This window comes from Nyctereutes procyonoides, unplaced genomic scaffold (genome assembly GCF_905146905.1).
Source record: "Nyctereutes procyonoides isolate TBG_1078 unplaced genomic scaffold, NYPRO_anot_genome, whole genome shotgun sequence".
Classification (NCBI taxonomy): domain Eukaryota; kingdom Metazoa; phylum Chordata; class Mammalia; order Carnivora; family Canidae; genus Nyctereutes; species Nyctereutes procyonoides.
In genome coordinates, this window is record NW_026575133.1 from 39,968,614 (window position 1) to 39,987,659 (window position 19,046).

At 45.0% G+C, this 19,046-nt stretch overlaps 2 protein-coding genes across 2 annotated transcripts; one reads left to right on the top strand and one right to left on the bottom strand.

Moving 5' to 3' along the window:
* Positions 1-233: 233 nt before the first annotated feature.
* Positions 234-13,572, bottom strand: LOC129493696 (UDP-glucuronosyltransferase 1A1-like). The gene is given in 6 exon segments (XM_055300116.1): positions 234-1,232; positions 3,435-3,654; positions 3,943-4,030; positions 4,786-4,917; positions 12,667-12,944; positions 12,947-13,572. Coding segments are annotated over 6 exon segments (1,599 nt in total). The 5' UTR covers positions 13,530-13,572; the 3' UTR covers positions 234-934.
* A 4,452-nt stretch (positions 13,573-18,024) lies between these two features.
* On the top strand, positions 18,025-18,804 carry LOC129493698 (dnaJ homolog subfamily B member 3-like). Its single transcript, XM_055300118.1, has one exon. It carries the CDS (start codon positions 18,025-18,027, stop codon positions 18,748-18,750), a length of 726 nt encoding a protein of 241 aa, XP_055156093.1. The 3' UTR covers positions 18,751-18,804.
* The last annotated feature ends 242 nt before the right edge of the window (positions 18,805-19,046 follow it).

Consider the following 19,046-nt stretch of genomic DNA (forward strand, 5'->3'; position numbering starts at 1 on the left):
ATTTAGTATAGCTGCAGTATTTTCTAAGTACATGCATTTGCCAAAATAGTAACTGTGGTTATTTCTGGGGAATATGACTACCAGACTTTTATATTCCCGTGTGTGTGTGTGTGCACCTCTGTATTTTTCTAATTTCTGTCATAAGCATGTATTATTTTTGTAATTAGCACACACCGTTTAACAACCAATAAATGCAACAACAATGAAGAGACGGACACCTAAGCAATATGATTTGTATGAATTTATTAATGTTTTCAGTTGTGAAAAACATCAGAGAAAATACACTTGTGAGACACTGGGCTTTTCTCAAATTGAGATCCATTTGGCACAAGCCACGATTATCCTCTTGAACACATCACTCATCAATTCTGTACATCATTCTTTTTCCGTAAATCAGAAATCACTGTTCTCAAAAGACCCTCTGGCATTTATTTATTTCATGGACTAGGCACTATGTCCTAAGGGAATAAACGTCTCCTTCTTTAAATTCACAAAGTGACATCTGTGAAGCATACTTAGGACCTGCCGTCTCTGGTGAGGGAATTGATCACAAGTCTACAGAAGCCAGATGATGATGTTAGAACCATGCTTCCAGGTGGGGGCTTGGGGTGGAGCACTTCTGAAACCTGTGCCCCCAAACAGGCCTCACTTCCAAGTAAAAAAAGTAATGCAAAGTGCAGGACGGACCCGTCTAACCCTCTTGGCAAGTCCTTTGAAGGATGACAAGTGTAGTCCAGATTAAACATACTAGAGGGGCCAGAAAACATTCCAGTGTCTCTACCTGTTAGGGCGTGATCAGCAATTAGATTGTTTTTATTTTAAAAAACACTCTGGGGCATCTCACTCAGAGCTAAGTGTTTCTCTAATAAGCAGAACAGGAATTTAACATCGCCTCTGGTTGCAACCCCAGGCCACGTCATTTCCCACCCACTTGTCAGTGTGCCTTGGATTTGTGAGATTTCTTAACCCGTCCTTTTTTCCCAAAGCACTTCCGGCAGCCAAAGGCGCAACATTTGTAAGTGATGAAGACAACCCCCAGCACCACGGCCAGGAGGAAGCCGATCACGTCCAAAGAGTGGTACTGGTACCAGGTGAGGTCGTGGGCTGCGGGTCGCAGGTGGGGAGCCCCCTTGTGCCTCATGACGAACTCCACCCAGAACACAGCCAGGTCCAGGGGCTCGATGGGGCGGTCCTTGTGCAGCCTGGAGAGGTGCATGATGTTCTCCTTATAGCTAAACACAAAGACGGTTGTGTGAATGTCTGGAATGGTGGTCTCAGAGGAACACCCTCCCTTTAGGCTTGCTGTGGTTAAGCAGGCCACCAGATTTTGCAAACTTGGTAGAGGAAATGTGTTTCCATTATAGACAGAAAAGAAACACACACACATGCATGTACACACACACACATGCTAAATGGTCTTCACCTCTGAAATTTTAAAAAAAAAATGTAGAAAGAAAACTGGAAGCCAAAATTATAATATTAAATTATTTGAACCTTGCTTCCTTTCCTCTTCTTTCTTTTTTCTTGGTATTTTTGTAGGAAATTAGATACTTTCTTTACAGTAAGAGAAAGAAATAAAAGAAAAGGTCGTGTCAGAAATTAGTGAGTTTTCCTTTCACGGTTTTAAACACTCACATCTAGTCAAAGCAAAAGCGATTTCTAAGTGCCATCTCCAAGGTGGTGGCATACGTGGCTTTGGTGACACCTCACACCATCCAAGTACTAACTTTAGCGGGAGGCTGTGTCTACGCAGCCTGTTCAACAAGACAGATTTTTGTTGATTTTGGACAGTGTTGACAGCTGCATCGGAACATCCAAATCCAAACTGGATTGGATGCTTTGACTCTTAGTAGGGGCGCACTAGGAAAAGAAAAAGAAGGAGGAGGAGAGGGATTAAAAGGAAAAGGAGAAGACCAAAGTAAGACACTCTTATTCAGGAGAAATTGTAACTGCTGTCTTTAAACAAACCTGTCATTATAGTTCAAAACATTATTTTATGTGATAATAATATTTGGCCATAAGTCACATTAAACATCTTCCTTTCATAGAAATCTTCTCTTAAACAAGAGAGATTTTCTAGAACTTTTATTCCTTCATCCACTATTCATTGAGCACCTGTTATGGCCTGGTTGCATCACCTGATGTTCGAAATCTTTCCATTTGTCTTCGTTTTATGCCCCAGTTTGGAGTGTTGGGAACATGGAGATTCACAACTAGGCAGAGATGACTCCCAGGCAAATAAATGAAGTCTGCTGGTAACGTAAGCTGGTTGATGAATGTTTTTTAAAAAAATAAGAGAACTTTTACCAGGTCATTTTTAGGTTCCAGGTAGTCATCAATACCACTCGACAGAAGATCAAAATTGTGCTACTAATATGAACCTCCGGAAGGAGTTTTGTCAGCACATGGAGAGAAGTCAGGTTTTCACTGCATGGACTTAGGAGCAGCGTGGCCTGACGCCAACCTGGGCTGCCAGGAGACGCCCATCAGAATGGAGGGATGCCACCCGCTGCTCTGGGTGCTCTGGGCATTTACCCCAGGGGTTCTGTGGACTTTTCTTTCTCATCCATTGGCACCACATCCGTGAGCACCCCATGTCCCCCCCCCATTTCTCCTTGCTCAGGTTCACTGTGTCACCCTGTGCAATGTCTCCTCCCATCTGAACACACTGCAGCCTTTTCACATCTGTCCTTCTGACTGATGTCTCTTTCAAAATGAAGCAACTATGGGTGAAGACTCCTGACACTCGTAGACACACACACATGCACAGGCATTCACACGTGCATGCACATGCATGCGTGTACACACATTATTAATTGTTGGAAGAAGTCTAGCCCGGGCCATCACTTCTTCCCGGAAGGTCTTGGCCAGCCTCTTACTAGTGAACTTGACAGCAATGTGATAAATTTCATGTGCAGAGATCATCTGATCTGATGGCTTTTGCCTCTTGAATTGTTTTCAGAGTCACATTTGAGCAAACTTATCTTTACCTTTATTATAAGGGTTTGTCTGTGATATCCACAAGACCCCACCCCGATTTAGAAATCCCCATGAACAAAATTTCTCACGGGCTTCAGTGGTAGGGAGAGCTGCACTTCGAAGCACCTGGTTTATTTTTTATCTTATGGACACTGTGCTTCTTGTAAGGAAATATTTCTCTCTTTGCAGGAACTTATAGATCAGATGTCTATCTGGTGACAATATTTTCTTAATAAATTGAAGTTTTAATCCTACCAAGGGAAATAGTATTTAAAATCATTTCACTGGTAAGTCCCATAGTAATTAAAATATCCTTTTATGAATTGAACAATAACAATCCCCAAATCATCTTACTTATAAATTCGGTTTTTATGTACTTGTTTTCACATTTGAATATTTGTTGCGAATGAGATGGGCAAAATATGGGTAGTATTCCTCTGTATCTTTTCTCTTACCTTTTGTCAGTGATGACAGCTTTTAGGGCATTTGCCAAATCTTCAGAAGTCATTTCCAGGACATTCAAGGTCACTCCAGCCCCCCGAGTCTCCATGCGCTTCGCATTGTCCATCTGATCACCAAACAAGGGCAGCATCACCATTGGAACACCGTTGCATATTCCCTCATATATGCCGTGAGAGCCAGAATGAGTGATAAAGGCGCGAGCCTTCGGGTGACCTGAGAGGCAAAGCAGGGAGGGATGAGAGTGGTCAAGTCACCGAGTGTCACGGTCTGACACCATCTAGGTTCTGAAAGCACTCTAAGGACCCAGTGCCACCCACGCGTGGCTCCTGCAGAAGTCTGCAGAGGAGAATGTGGGCTCAGATGCCCCACTGGGTAAAAAGCTATGTAGGATACTTTGGCCATAATAGTTTCCAGCTAAACAGTCCTTGAGAACATCCATAGGCAAGCCACTTTCTTAATTTCACTTGGGTTTGACCTATGCACCAAATCCTGCCCACATACCAAGCAGATCATTCTGGGGCAGCCACTTGACAAGTATTGTATTCTTTGAAAGATTTGGTGGTGGAGTGCCAGTATAACGCCACAGGACCTTGAAGAGACAAAAACAGAATTTAAAGAACACAATAATTCAAAAACATCTGCCGTGATAGTGATAGCTAGAATGTGGAGTCCTCTGAATGAACATAAACTGGGCAAGGGTGGAAGGTGTAGCAACTGCGAAGGCTTCTGAGGACTGGTAACATTCTGTGTATTTGTGCAAATTCATCAAGCTGTACGTTTATGATTTTTGTGATTTTTCTGCACTTCAAGGGGAAGTTTACTTAATAAGGTAAATGGATGTAGAATTACAGAAGCAGAAATATAAGAAATGAATCCAGTGTCCTGACCAGTAGCTTTTTGCAGAAGTACTCCTTTGTAATACAAAGAAACACTATCCTGTTCACTATCCTATTCATTTTATCTTTAAAATAAATTCCCCTTGGAGGGGCCTGGCTAGCTCAGTCAGTAGAGCATGCAGCTCTTGATCTCAGGATCGTAAATTCAAGCTCCAGACTGGGTATAGAGACAGCTTAAAAAAAATAAAATCTTTAAAAATAAATCAATGAAATGAAATGAAATGAATTCTCCTTAGTACACTTTTGAATTTCTTAGAGAAAATAAGACCTCCAAGTGAAGTAGACAAGTTTCACAGAGTAGTTGAGAGTGACACGGCAAAAAGAACTTTAGATTAATAATTGAGAAGTGGCAGGGAAACCTAAAGTCCAACTAGTAGGATTTAGCATTGATACTAGAAGTCTGGTGTTCCAACCCTTGTGAAGATAGAATCATATGGAAGCTTCTTACCGTCTGAGGTATTTTGCCCAAAGCATCAGCAATCTCCATAGCTTTCTTCTCAGGAATATCTGATACCATGGAGCCCAAAGAGAAAACCACAATTCCATGTTCTCCAGAAGCATTAACATAGGCTTCAAATTCCTAGAAGCATAAGAGAAATTTCCAGTTAAGTTTTTTCTCCTCTTCTTTGGGAACTGCATACATTCAGCTATAAATCAGATCTCTTCATCTTAAGAATGTGATTAAAGGGGTGTGTGTGTGTGTGTGTTAGAGGCATAAAATATTAGTTCATAATACACCCTTCCTTACTTCCTTCCAAAGGGGGAAGGCTTCTTGCATATTGGGTTGTCTCCTGGCTCCTTCTTTGAGACTCAGAATCCAGGTAGCAGGCTAATTTTCCAAGGAAAAGCAAACAGAGATAAAACCAGATCCACTTCTCAGGGGCTTCAAGCTGCTGGGAGGGTCTTGGGATAAAGCAGGCTTTCGGGGAGACTAAAGGAGAGAGCAGAAGGTAGTACAGAAGGAAGGGGGAAAGATGAATGAGCATCACAGAGAAGGGAGAGTGCTGTTTAGCAGATCGATGAAGAGAGACCCTGAGAGAGAGGAAAGGTGTCCAAGGAGGATTTCAGAAAGCTTTCTGCAGACTCTAAAACTCTTGCACTGCCCATTTAGGAAAATCTATAGTAAAGATGTGTATTCCTTTCCAAGGCTTCTGGAATATTCCTTTTACGTGGAAAGAATAGATGGAGCCTAAGCAGAAAGCTGCAAATAATGTTGTGGATGAGGCTCAAGGTTAAGGAGAAAACTCAAAATAGCCAAGACAGCCTGTAACAATTCTTGCTTCCCCACAGCCTATAGCAGAGTCTTTCATATGGCAGCCAATACATTGGGGTGATTAGGGATCATATTCATCTCAACTCAGTGCTGAAACTTAACCAGTCAACCTGGAAATTTCCTACCTTTCCTGGAGAAGAGCTTTCTGAAGAGTGTATGTCAACTTGCCTGCCTTAGCAAGAACATGCAGAAAGATAACTGAATCTTTCTTTGCTGGCTTCATAATGCACTGCAGAAAGCAAAATATTTCTCCCTAGGTATAAGAGATATAAAACTGGACCGAAAACCTTGCCAAGGGTGCTCCAGGATCTGAGCCCCTTCTGCAGAGCTCAGAGAGGGGACAAAGGGCACACGAGCAAACCCTGAGTACCAAAGCCACCAGTGGGAAGGATAAACGCAAGCAGTGAGTCTCAACCCACCCAGCACATGATCCCCACAGAATATTCCTGTCCCATTCCAGAAGCTGATCCCCTCTAGCAATATACCCATCAGCATCACCAAAGGAAGATTGCAAGTATGAGGCCACTCTGACTCCTCCAACCAAGACCACCATTGGGCATTATAGCTTTGGCTAGGTAAGCTCAAGACAAAGCAATGGGACTTGTTTCTGAAGAAACTTCTGGGCCAGATGACCCAAGAAATAAGGAACGAACTGTGAGTGCTTTTCTACTCAATAATGAAACAACTACTAGAAAATGGACAATCCGTGTTTCCCTTGGATGAAGCAGGAGGATGGGATCTTTGGAAGTGTCTGTTTATAAGGCTGAGAGATAGTGATGGCAGGGACCCCACTAGTAAGTACAGATCACAGATTATGACCTATCAAGCCTCTACCCCTAAAGTAATGAGGAATAGACGTTAGAGATGGATGTCGGACAAAAGCTCTGAGAGGAAGCAACAAAAAGATAATGCAATTAGAAGAACAGCAGCATTAGCTGCAGTGTAGAAACAGGGGAATCTGAAGGCAAAAGTGGTGGCTGTGTCCCCAGGAAGAGAGGAAGGAAGCCGCCAGACTCAACCCTCAGCAATAATCTCAGCCCAGCCTGATCTGGCCTTCAAAGCCAACTCCAGAATACTATGGTCTTCAGGAAACATACATACACACTCACACATACACACACAGGCACACGCTGGCATGCACACACAGAGTGGCAATTCCACGCAGAGGAAATAGAGCATGGTGTGAGTGTGGCAATTTTCCCCCAACTGTAGGGGGAAATGTTAATGATCTAATTATCTCCCCTAGAGTCTCCCAAATGGTTTTATACGTTTCCCAAGAATGCCAAGGACATTCATGGGACTGTGGGATGTGGTGAGGTTTGCCCAGAACGGAGCAGTTTCCTGAGATATGAGACTTTCAGTCCTGTTCAAACCAGAACGCTGGCCACCCCGGGTGTGACATGCAGAGGACTTCCCCCAGGGCTCAGCACACATGATTTTAAGAGACTTCTTTTAAGTTTGGTTCAGAGCATGACCAGCAGAGCCCAAATACGGCCCAGCCCTCTTCAGGAATGAGTGCCCTGCCTGGTCCACTCCCACCAGCTCTCTTCGAGGCCTTCTGGCTCCCAGCAGCTGTGTCCCAGCCTTCTCCACTGGGCTCGTCTGAAAGGTCAGGGCAGCCAGCAGCATCCTCCCCATCACCACACTGCATTTTTGGTCTATGGCAAAAATATCCTAAGGAAGGTTTTTCTGAAGTCTTTCCTCCCTGGGATTCCACACCACATCCTTCTCTCCCGCGAAAGGACAGCTCATCTCCAAGTACCTTTTGAGTTCTTTCTCCTGAGTGAAGGTAAACAGCTTACCTCACTTCCTAGGACCTTCCCTCCTTCATGAAACCCACTCTAACTTTTACCATGTCTACAAAGCATCACGTCTGATTTCCCCTCCTTGCACATTCTCCCACACCCAGTCAGCACCCAGCAGGGTGTGATTATCATAAAATGAAACCCACAGGTCAATAAATACCCAAAGTTACATGGCAAGATTAAAGTTTAAATGTCATGAAAGTTCATCTACAGATTACAGGAGGGCAAACTGCAGAGACTGTGTTGTCATAGCCAATGCCTCTTCTGGTATTCAATAACAGTGAAGTCCACACTCTACTTGGCACAATGTCCCTAAACCTGGCCCTGACTTCACAGACTCTAGAGTAGCCAAAGAGTGAAGCGATAGGTTAATGCCCTCGATTCCCCCACCTCTTATGCCCTTCCAAAAAGAACAAGGCCTCCCCTCTGAAGTGAAAGCACTTGCCCACCCCATTGAAACCTTTAACACAGGTCCTAACTTTTGCTGAGAATTTAGTATTTTGAGTTCCAGGCTTTTATTAGATTTTCTCTTCCCAAATGTCTTTTGTTTTTCAAAATCCTTGGTAAGCACTTAGCATGTTGGAAAACTATTGCTTTATTACTACACATTTAGAGCCACCAACAAAGACTGCAAGCTTCCCTGCTCACCAGACTTTCTTCTCCTCACCATCATCAAGTCAAGATGATATCCATCTCCAAATCCCCGCATGTCCACCAAGCTGGTATCTCACCCTGAGCAGAGAAGGACAACTTGGAGTTCCCGAGTTTCATTCCTTTGCTTTCAATGTTATTCTATCTTTTGTCTGTCAGGCATCCCAGACACGCCCCACACCAGGTGTGCTTTCCATATGGACTCTCCTTATTAACTAACTATTGTATCTCTATTCTTGAAGTTCAGGATTTTGACCAAGAGCATTGGGACCAGGCTGGTCTCCACTAGAAGAACGGAAGTATAGAAGAGCATTTATTTATTTTTTAATAAATTTATTTTTTATTGGTGTTCAATTTGCCAACATATAGAATAACACCCAGTGCTCATCCCATCAAGTGCCCCCGTCAGTGTCCGTCACCCAGTCACCCCCACCCCCCGCCCACCTCCCCTTCCATCACCCCTGGTTCGTTTCCCAGAGTTAGGAGTCTCTCATACATTTAAAAAAGGGGACAAAAGAAGATAATCAACCACTAGCCAAAACAGCAAAAATTAGGAAAAGGGAAAATGGCCAAGTAAAATAAAAATAAACTGGAAAAGTTAGAATCAAATTCCTGAATTGTTAAAGTAATTGCAAACAGGCAAAATTCTCCCAAGGTTAAAAATATCAACTCCAAAAAAAAAAAAAAAAATAATATATATATATATATATATATATATATATATATATATATCAACTCCATGTTGTTTAAAAAAAAAAAAAAAAAAGCTTGAAGACAAAAGGGTACCAAAGAGGCACTAGGGAAATGTAAACAAGATAGTGCAGGAATGGTAATGTTAATATAAAAAAAAGTGGAATTTCAAATTAAAAATATTAAGTAGGGCAAAGAGGGTTATTGTCCAGTAAGGTTTGTAAAGACATTCCCACTCCCAGGCTTGCTTGCACCAAGTAAGGCAGCAACCAATACATAGCCATGACAACTCACCACTTAGACAAATTCCAGGGGGGGAATATATTAATAAATCATGCCAAAACTATAAAATTGAGGAAGACCATTGATAAAGTTCTGTAGTCCCTCCCAGTAAGTAAACTAAAATAAAGAAGAAAATCATGGAAATAAATGAAGACTACTTGCCAAAAAACAATGGCAAACATAATACAAAATGATGAAATGAAAATCAATCTTTTTTTTTAAGATTTTATTTATTTATTCATGAGAGACACAGAGAGAGAGGCAGAGACACAGGCAGAGGGAGAAGCAGGCTCCTCGCAGGGAGCCCGACACAGACCCAGGATCACGCCCTGAGCTGAAGGTAGATGCTCAACTGCTGAGCTACCCAGGTGTCCCAAAAATCAATCTTCATTACAATCAGGAGCAAGACAAAAATCCTTGCGACTGCCAAAATTATTCAATTGTTTTTAGAGATTCCAGTGACTTCAATAAGACCAATACCTGGCATGGAGTTTAGAACAGAAGAAACCATATTTTTTTTATGGATGAAAGTCTACATGCTAATTTGTTTTTTTTTTTATTTTTATTTTTTTTAAAAATCCCTTGGTCAAGCATATTCTTTTTTTTTTTTTTTTTTTTTTTTTTTTTTTTATGATAGTCACACAGAGAGAGAGAGAGAGGCAGAGACACAGGCAGAGGGAGAAGCAGGCTCCATGCACCGGGAGCCCGACGTGGGATTCGATCCTGGGTCTCCAGGATCGCGCCCTGGGCCAAAGGCAGGCGCCAAAGCGCTGCGCCACCCAGGGATCCCTAATTTGGTTTTTTTAAAAGGTTGAAATCAATATTTTGATTAGGCCAAATTTTGATTTGGGACTGAATAGGGAGAAGATAACCAGCTACGAACAGAAATGGGAATCTATCACATTCACATTAGTAACAAAAAGAAAAAAGTGTAAAATACTTAAGAAAAACCAAACAAGAAAGGAACAGAACAAATATGAAGAAAACTACAAAGGACTTAACCTCTGATAAGGTAATATTTGAAGTAATAACAAGAAGAGCAAGACCCGGTACACAAAGTTCAGTGCTCTTCCCAGGGAACTAGATCATGTGGCTAAGAGAATGCCCTGTGGCACATAAATGCCATGCAACATGGAACAGTTAAAAAAATAGATATAATATTTAGAACCGAAACCATATCCATGACATATTGATAGGTGAGCAATGGGGATATATTATTACCTTTTTTTGTAAAGCAAACAGCAAAAACTTCTATACAATTACATGTTGTAAAAGTATAAGGCGATTGTAATTGTAAAAGGTGATCACCGCCTATCTGGTGACTAGCCCTCAGTTCATACCCTTTTGTGGTTTTTGTTCATTCCTTTAACAAATATTTGGTAAGTACCGATTATATGCCCAAGACGCTGACGTTTCCGAGGCACCAATCACGTGCAGACCCATCGCCGGGCCTTAAGGGTGAAGCAACAGGCAGCAGTGGTCCCTGGCCCCACATCTATGAAAGAGACGGTCAATAAACAATGATCTAAATGAGATGATCACAGTATGTGCTAGGAAGGTGCTAGGAAGGAAAGAGCACAGGATCCTATCTTAGAGAGGACTCCCTGAGGAAGTGACATTGCAGCTGATCTGGAAAATAAGAAGATAGCCACCTCACAAATTCAGGCACAGCATCTCAGAAGGATGGAACATCAAGGGTCCTGAACTGGGAAACAGTTTGGAATGTCCCAGGAATAGAAACAAGGCCAATGTCGCCGAGGGTATCGTGCCGATTTATAAGCAAGCCCTCCTATTTCGAATGGAATTTCTATCATGCGTGCACATCTCCAAAGTTTTAAATTTCAAAGTAAATATGAAATACAATTGTTTTCACTTGGATCCTATAATAATGACGCCAAAAAGTATTTCTCTTTAATTCCACTCTAAGTGGGACATGCTGACTAGATCTCTTTCCTTTGATCTATGATGTGATCACTGGTTTGGTAATATTTCACCTTCTCCTACATTGGAAAGATAATTATTACTGGTATTCTATAATGTGAGGTTCTCTCATTTGGCTTTCTAAAAAATCAACACCATCTCCTTTCTTAACCTGATCACTCCAATCACCCCATCAGACACATACTTCTCCAACAGGCCGTGGATTATCAGAATCTTATTGGTGGGAGATCTGCTGGGGTCACTAGCTCTCTCTTCACATTATGGGGGAGGAATCAGAGCCCCACAAAGGGGATCTAGTCATGCGGTAATGGGGTGGAAGCACCCACACAACACTGGATTTCTCACAGGGTGTTTTTCCTGCCCTTCAAAGTTTCTCCTTGCCATGGCAATGACATGATCATTTAAAATGTGAATCACATTGGAGTCACTCTGGGAATAAGATTCAGTACTCTCTGAGGGTGATGACAATCCCTTAGTAGGAGCCAGACTCAGCACCTGCAAAGTGCCTAGGCTACCAGTGGATCCTCAACTGATATTTGAAAAATAAATGAATGAATGCCCACTGATATGTCACCTCCTTGGAGAATCCTTTCCAACTCCCCATCTGACAGAGATCCTCCTGTTATTCTCTATTCCCTCCATTGCGACTCGGAAGCGGATGTGAATGCTACTTTTTTGCATATCTCAAATTCTGTATGGGAAAAACTTAACTTAAAAGCATTGCAGGGGGATCCCTGGGTGGTGCAGCAGTTTAGCACCTGCCTTTGGCCCAGGGCGCGATCCTGGAGACCCAGGATCAAATCCCACATCGGGCTCCCGGTGCATGGAGCCTGCTTCTCCCTCTGCCTATGTCTCTGCCTCTCTCTCTCTCTGTGTGTGTGTGTGTGTGTGAGACTATCATAAATAAATAAATAAAATTAAAAAAAAAGCATTGCAGGGAATGAAACTCAGGACCTTTCTGCCCAATGCCAGAATCTGACTGTCTAATGTTTGCTTATTAGAAAAGATCATAGAAGCCAGCTTCCTATCAGAATATCTAGCAACTGCATCTTTAACCAGAAACATAAAGGTTACTTTCCCCACCAGGACCCATAGATGTCGAAGAATTATTTCAGCAATCTTGACCCTTGTGTGCCTGACCCAATCAAGCGTAAGGTGCATACTACAGATTTGTGTTCTCTGCAAGGATCCCTACAATCATTGTTCTGTGCTTATGGCAATTATCCTTTGCTTCATCTAACTGATTACTATTCACTGGAACACACAGAATAAAATGCCCAAAGTATACTTTCCTAAAGTGTCCTATACAAAGAAATAAACCCAGAAGAGGATGCCAAAGACAGATATAGGGACACCTAGGTGGCTCAGTGGTTGAGCGTCTGCCTTCGGTTCAGGGCGTGATCCCAGAATCCCAGGATTGAGTCCTACATCGGGCTCCCTGTGGGGAGCCTGCTTTTCCTTCTGCCTGTGTCTCTGTCTCTCTCTCTGTATGTCTCATGAATAAATAAATAAAATCTTTTTTTTAAAAAAAAGGATATAAATTACAACCCAGACTCGGGAGATTTGTAATGTAGAAACTAACGAAAGAGGGCATTTGAGACTAGTTCAGCATGTATCGGGGGCAGGTTCATCCATCCAAAGTACTTGCGAGGATACAGGCTTGTAAAGTTCCCCCTCAAATACACACCTTGGATAGTGGGTTTTTGCTGGCACAGTTGATCCCACCAACAAAAACCATGCTGGGCATGATGGGCCTGGAGTAATCCTTGACAAAGTCACCTTTGAGAAGCCAGATGGATGCAGAGCCCATAAGTTCCTGGACTGTCACATCTTTCTGAAGGACTTCCGAGGCAAGTGGTTCATATGGGGAATAAACCACATTGCACAGAAAGCTCTCGGACAAGAAAATGAGCATGTTCTTCACCCGCTGCAGGAAGGTCATGTGATCTGAGTTAAGGGAGAGAGCCCGGGCACATAGGATGGTGGGTTGGGGCACTGGGTACCTTGAAAATCTAGGCTGCATGGCAGTGTGTGCAAGAAGAACACAGCGGGGAGGGCCAGGTACAGGGCCACGATGGGACCGCAAGGAAGGAAGGGGTCCGTCAACACAGCATCGAAGCTGCTCTCTGCCAGCGAGGCCATCAGCTCCTTGTTATGCAGTAAATGGGAGCAAGCAGACAAAAGCAGAGCCGAGTCCTCCTTGACCTTCTTGTACGTTTTGATCACACGCCGCACCAAAGGCACATTCTCAAAAACACCGCGCCCGAGGCTGATAAAAGTGGCTTCCACGTCCTCCCTTCGGAATGGCACAGGGTACCTCTTCAGGGTGTAAAATGCTGCTCCTTTGATGTACACAGAGGCCTCGGGAGCTATCACCACTACCTCATGTCCCCTCTGGTGCAACTGCTTGACGACCCCGAGCATGCTCAGCCAGTGGCTGCCATCCACGGGGACCAACAGCAGCTTCCCGCCCTGGGACACGGTGGCGCTCAAGGCGCACAGCAGCAGGCCCAGGACCAGCGGACGTGGCCCCGGAGCCCCTGCTGCCATGGTGCCTTTGTCTTTGCTACCAAGACTCTCTCCTACCAAGAGTTTGCCCTCTCCTACTTCGTGTTGCAAGAACCAATCCATACTCAAAGTTAATGGTTGATCGTGTCACATGACCGTAGTTATTCGCCAGCTGAAGATAAGTAGGAAGTTCACCTTTAGAGCTAGCTAACCAGGGCAGAGCTTTACTAGGTTTCTTTTTTTTTTTTTTGTCCCCCAAGTATTTTTATGTTTTATTTATTTACTCTGAAGTTTTTAACTCCAGCTAGTTTAACACACAGTGTAATATTAGTTGCAGGTGTACAGTAGGATGATTCACCACTCCCGTACATCACTCGGTGCGCATCCCGACAAGCGTACTAGCTTTCTTGACAGGCAACCACAGTTTAACTGGGGGGAATTCTTTACCAACCACTGAAATCACATTCTTGATGGACCAGAGAAGGGAAACAGCTCTAGCACCTTTGAATGCATGAAATGAGTATTTCCATGGACCAAGAGGGGAGAAAAAAGGGCTATGTGGTGATAAAGTTGACTTCTTTTTCAGGATATGAAATAGAAAGCAGAATATACCGTTTAGAAAGCGAACAACATGCCGCTGTAAGCCTACTTTTGGCCCATGACAGCCTTGCAGGATGTCCTTCTCCACCGGTCGCCACCAAGGACTCTGCCCAACGCTGCATCATTTTAATGCACTCGTCCAACAAAATACTTATTTAAATGGCACCGGGCCTGGGGATGCCAGCAAAGACTGCCACAGATGAGCCTCCCACCTCCCCAGAACTCAAGCTCCATCAGAAGACAGACTGACAATGTAAACAGATAAACAGGCGTGTCAGAGGCTGTGGAACATGCCAAGAAGGAGATGAATGCTGCTGGCTAGTAAATTGCGGGAAGGGAACCCCACTTGAGCACGCATGCACAGAAGGCCTCTCGCAGGACAGGTGCATTCTCTTAGGCAACAGGGAGAGCAGACACTCTGAGAAATTCTGATGACCCAGTTGAAGCAAAGGGGAAAAGTGAACAAAACCAATAAGAACATATATGTCCTGAGTATGTCCTAGGAGCCAAGCATGGTGCTAAGCGCTTTACAACACACCTTATGGAATCCCCTAAAGGCAGATAACGTTATTCCCACATTACAAAGGAAGACACTGAGGCTCAGAGAGACAATAAGACCTGCCAGAGTCCTGCATTTACTAAGTGACAGAGCCAAGATGCAGGCCCTAAGTATCAGAGCGTGATGACCCTGCTCTTGACCACAATTCCCCATGGCCTCTAGCAGTATCCAGCTCTTGTGGCCAGGTTTGAAATTTACAGCCAACTAGGAACCAGAAGTAAAGCAGTGACCCTCACAGTCACTACCCAAACTAAATGGGGAGAGATGGTGGGACTTGGGAACAAGTAGAATGTGCTCACACAGTAATACCCAGCCCTGGCTGGTGCCCCAAAAGATCAAGTGAAGGGCCAGGGAGCGAGTATGGTAGTCACAAATAGGAATACCCCTCCCAAAGAAAAGGCAAATGTGAGCATAGACAGATGAGAGCACAGATCCCAAGATTTTGATCATGGACATCGCTGGCCACCCATATTTGGGGACCTGTTAGGAAGATCATGGAGAAACTGCTAACTTTAAGGTTTTAAGGTCCTGTGACGCATGTTCACAGGGCCTCCTTCATTCTGGTACTGAGAGTCCCTTTTCCCCATACCACCCCTTCCTCCACAAACCTCCAGTCTTGTATGTACTTATATATGGATGCACGCACACACGCATGCTCAAACACACATGCACTCTGAAGCTCCCCACCCACATGCACCCCCTCTCCACTCTAAGCATGTTCCATTCTCCTGGACTAAGATTCTGGGTGGGTAGAAAAAGAGGCAGCAATGCTTTGACTCACTGGTATGCCCCTATCTGCAATTCTGAAATTCATAGTCCAGTTTAAACATTAAGGGCAATAATTCTTCTGAATTCTCAATGTCATAAGAGTTCATCTGTAAATTACCCAGAGCAAAAGGGCGGTAAACACACACAATCACCACCACGATGATTTTATGATTTTCCTGTATCACATAGAGCCTCAGGACTTTATGAAGCTTCTGCATACCTGGACGGTTTGGGACATGACTCTGCCCTTACAAAGCAGGCTTTCAGCACAGATGCCAGTCCATGGTTTTGAAGACAGTAAGCACTCAGTAAATGTTTTTGTATCTATAGGACTTCCCTTCTCCTTTGCTGTGGACCCCATATCCAGGCAAGCGAGTGCTTAATCCACTGTCTCTGAAACCCAGCTGCCATAGTCTTGTTTCAGGGCCTCAGACTCCCAGGGCCCCCAACTCCCATCTATCCTTTCTAAGTTCCAGCATCAGCTGTGCCCTGCACTATTCCACCCCATCACCATCCCTGAAGCATTGGTCAACAGCTTCCTAGGACCCAGAATAAGATGTAGCCTTGCCCGCAAAATTCCTTAGAATGGACTTTCAGCCCACCTGTCTGAGCTCATTCCTCCTCTCCAGTCCTTTCACCTCGACCCATCCTTCCAACTTTCCCTCCACTCATTCTGAATCACTTGACCTTCCCCAAACATGCTCTTCCCACGTTGCTTCATTCACGCTAGACCCTACTCCCAATCTGCTTCCGATTACTGTTTATTGCGTGATTATAAGGTGCCAGCTCCAGGATTGAACTCCGTCCCTCAAGGTAACATAAAGTTTGCTCTGGTGACATAGAGTGCCTTACTGAATCTACTACCCTTTATGATGAAATATTACAGAGTTCACCGGTTAATCATTTTCCTCCTAGAACTAAACGATCTTTATTGGTATTGCCTTGCCATATACCAAAGCAAAAAATATAGTGTCAGAGAATAAGGAGAAAGTAGAGAGAGGTCAGATGTCCAAACACACCAAAAAGAAAGATCATGGTATAGCAGTTTTAGTGGAAATAATCACTGCACCCAGGTTGACCCACAGCACTATAAACATGGCCATCAAGTCTTGGTCATTTTGATACACTAGACCAGGAGTTCTCAAACTCTGGGCCAGGATACCCTTGGTATACCCAAGAATTTTTTTAGGGGAATTTTGCAAAGTCAAAACTATTTCCATAGTGATATTTGGCTTTTTCACTCACATGCTCTCTTACAGGTGCATTGGAGTTTCTCGGTGGCCTCATCACCCATGAGAGACTGCAGAAGCAAATAGAAGAATCCCGTTCTCTTGTCTTAAACCACAGAGATGAGGGAAAAAAAACATAATATGATGCCACTCTTCACTGATTTTTTTGTTTTGGAAAAGTGATTTGGGGGCACCTGGGTGGCTTAGTCAACGAAGCACAGGATTCTTGATTCCTGCTGGGGTCATGAGGTCAGAGGCCTGAGACCTAACCCCATGCAGGCTCCACAATCAGAGAGGAGTCTGCTTGGGATTCTTTCCCTCTCCCTCATCGTATACTCTTCCCCCTCCCTTGCTCCCTTGCACATGCACGCTCTCTAAAATAAATCAATACATCTTTTTTTTTGGAAAAAGTTATTTTCCCATAAAAATAGGAGTCCTGTAAGCATGTAATGACTTCACTGCTTTTAAACTGATGGATTTTTCGATTGCTTTCATTTCTAATGGAATAAGAAGTACTGACAGATACAACCTACACTAAAAGAAGAAAGAAAGAAAGAAAGAAAGAAAGAAAGAAAGAAAGAAAGAAAGAGAAAGAAAGAAAGAGAGAGAGAAGAAAGAGAGAGAGAAAGAAAGAAAGAAAGAAAGAAAGAAAGAAAGAAAGAAAGAAGAAAGAAAGAAAGGAAGGAAGAAAGGGCAGCCCCGGTGGCTCAGCGGTTTAGCGCCGCCTTCAGCCCAGGGTGTGATCCTGGACACCCGGGATCGAGTCCCACATCGGGCTCCCCGCATGGAGCCTGCTTCTCTCTCTCTCTCTCTGTATCTCTAATAAATAAATAATCTTAAAAAAAAAAAAAGCAAAAGGGTCCTGAAGCCAAAAACCCAGAGAACTGCTGTTCTGGACAAATGATGGGGCTGTCCAGAAGAAACGCGCCCCCATCACTCTGCCCCCACGGGCTGAGGGTGAGCCTGAGGAAAGCCTGCTTTAGCAAAATCCGTCTCCCTCCATGCCAGGGCCCAGCGCGGGAGCGGGGCCCCAGTCCCTGCTGATTTCCTCTTTTTTCTGCGGGGGATTTGCTGATCGCAGCCCACCCCCCCCATCCCCCACCGCGCGCTAGGGCCGGGTGGGCGGGGCCAGAGAGAAGGCGGGGCCTCAGTGGGCGGGGCGTCCGCGGCCGTGCCAAACACGTGACAGAGAGCCCAGAGGAGCGGCAAGCCTCGCCCGCGGTGCATTCTGGGTAAGGCGTCGACCAATGAGGTGCGGGCCACGTCACAAAGGCGCCCGCCCCAGGTGTCGCCCCGCAGTCGGGCCCGCGCCACGGAGGAGCCGCCGGCGGCGCCGCGTGTCGTGCCGGGGGCCCGCGGGCCGAGCCGGGGGCGGTCCGACATGGTGGACTACTACGAGGTGCTGGGCGTGCCCCGCCGGGCGTCGTCCGAGGCCATCAAGAAGGCGTACCGCAAGCTGGCGCTCAGGTGGCACCCCGACAAAAACCCTGAGAACAAGGAGGAGGCGGAGAGGCGGTTCAAGCAAGTGGCCCAGGCCTACGAGGTGCTGTCGGACGCCCGCAAGAGGGACGTGTACGACCGGTACGGCGAGGCGGGAGTGGAGGGCGGCGGCGGCGGCGGCGGCGGGCCCCGCCACGACCCCTTCGAGTACGTCTTCACCTTCCGCGACCCGGCCGAGGTCTTCAGGGAGTTCTTCGGGGGCCAAGACCCGTTTTCTGCCTTCGACTTCTTCGGAGACCCGCTGGAGAGCGTCGTGGGCGGGCGGAGGAGCTCCCGCGGCGGCGGCGGCGGCGGCGGCGGGACCGTCCCCTTCTTCTCCGCCTTCAGTGAATTTCCAGCATTCGGGGGAGGTTTTTCCTCTTTGGATACGGGATTCAGTTCCCTGGGGAACGGAGGCCTGTCTTCCTTCTCCATGTCCTGCGGTAGCGGCGGGACGGGCAACTTCAGATCCGTGTCGACTTCCACCGAAATCGTTAATGGCAAGAAGATCACCACCAAGAGAACCGTCGAGAATGGCCAAGAACGGGTGGAGGTGGAAGAAGACGGAGAGTTGAAGTCCCTGGTGATAAATGGCAAAGAGCAGTTGCTGCGCCTTGACACCAAGTGATTTCCAGTCCACGTTTCATTTTAGAGCACGTTGTGAGGAATAGCAGGACTTTGGTTTTTTGTTTGGTTTGGTTTGGTTTTGTTGGCTTTTTTTCTTTTCTTTTTTTTTTTTTTTTTTTGGAAGATTGCAAGTGAACTCTACTTTCAGAACAGCGGTACTCAAGAATTTATAAACAGTTCGTGCCAGTGCCTATTTGTCATTGTTGGGACCACACGAATAGGACCTCCGTTTGTCTGTCTCTAAAACGGTTGTAAATACCTGTAGGCACTTTGCTATATATTAAACATAATCCCGAG

Bases quoted from the DNA above. Each gene is read 5' to 3' on its own strand.
- LOC129493698 (XM_055300118.1), top strand. From the start codon at position 18,025: ATGGTGGACTACTACGAGGTGCTGGGCGTGCCCCGCCGGGCGTCGTCC.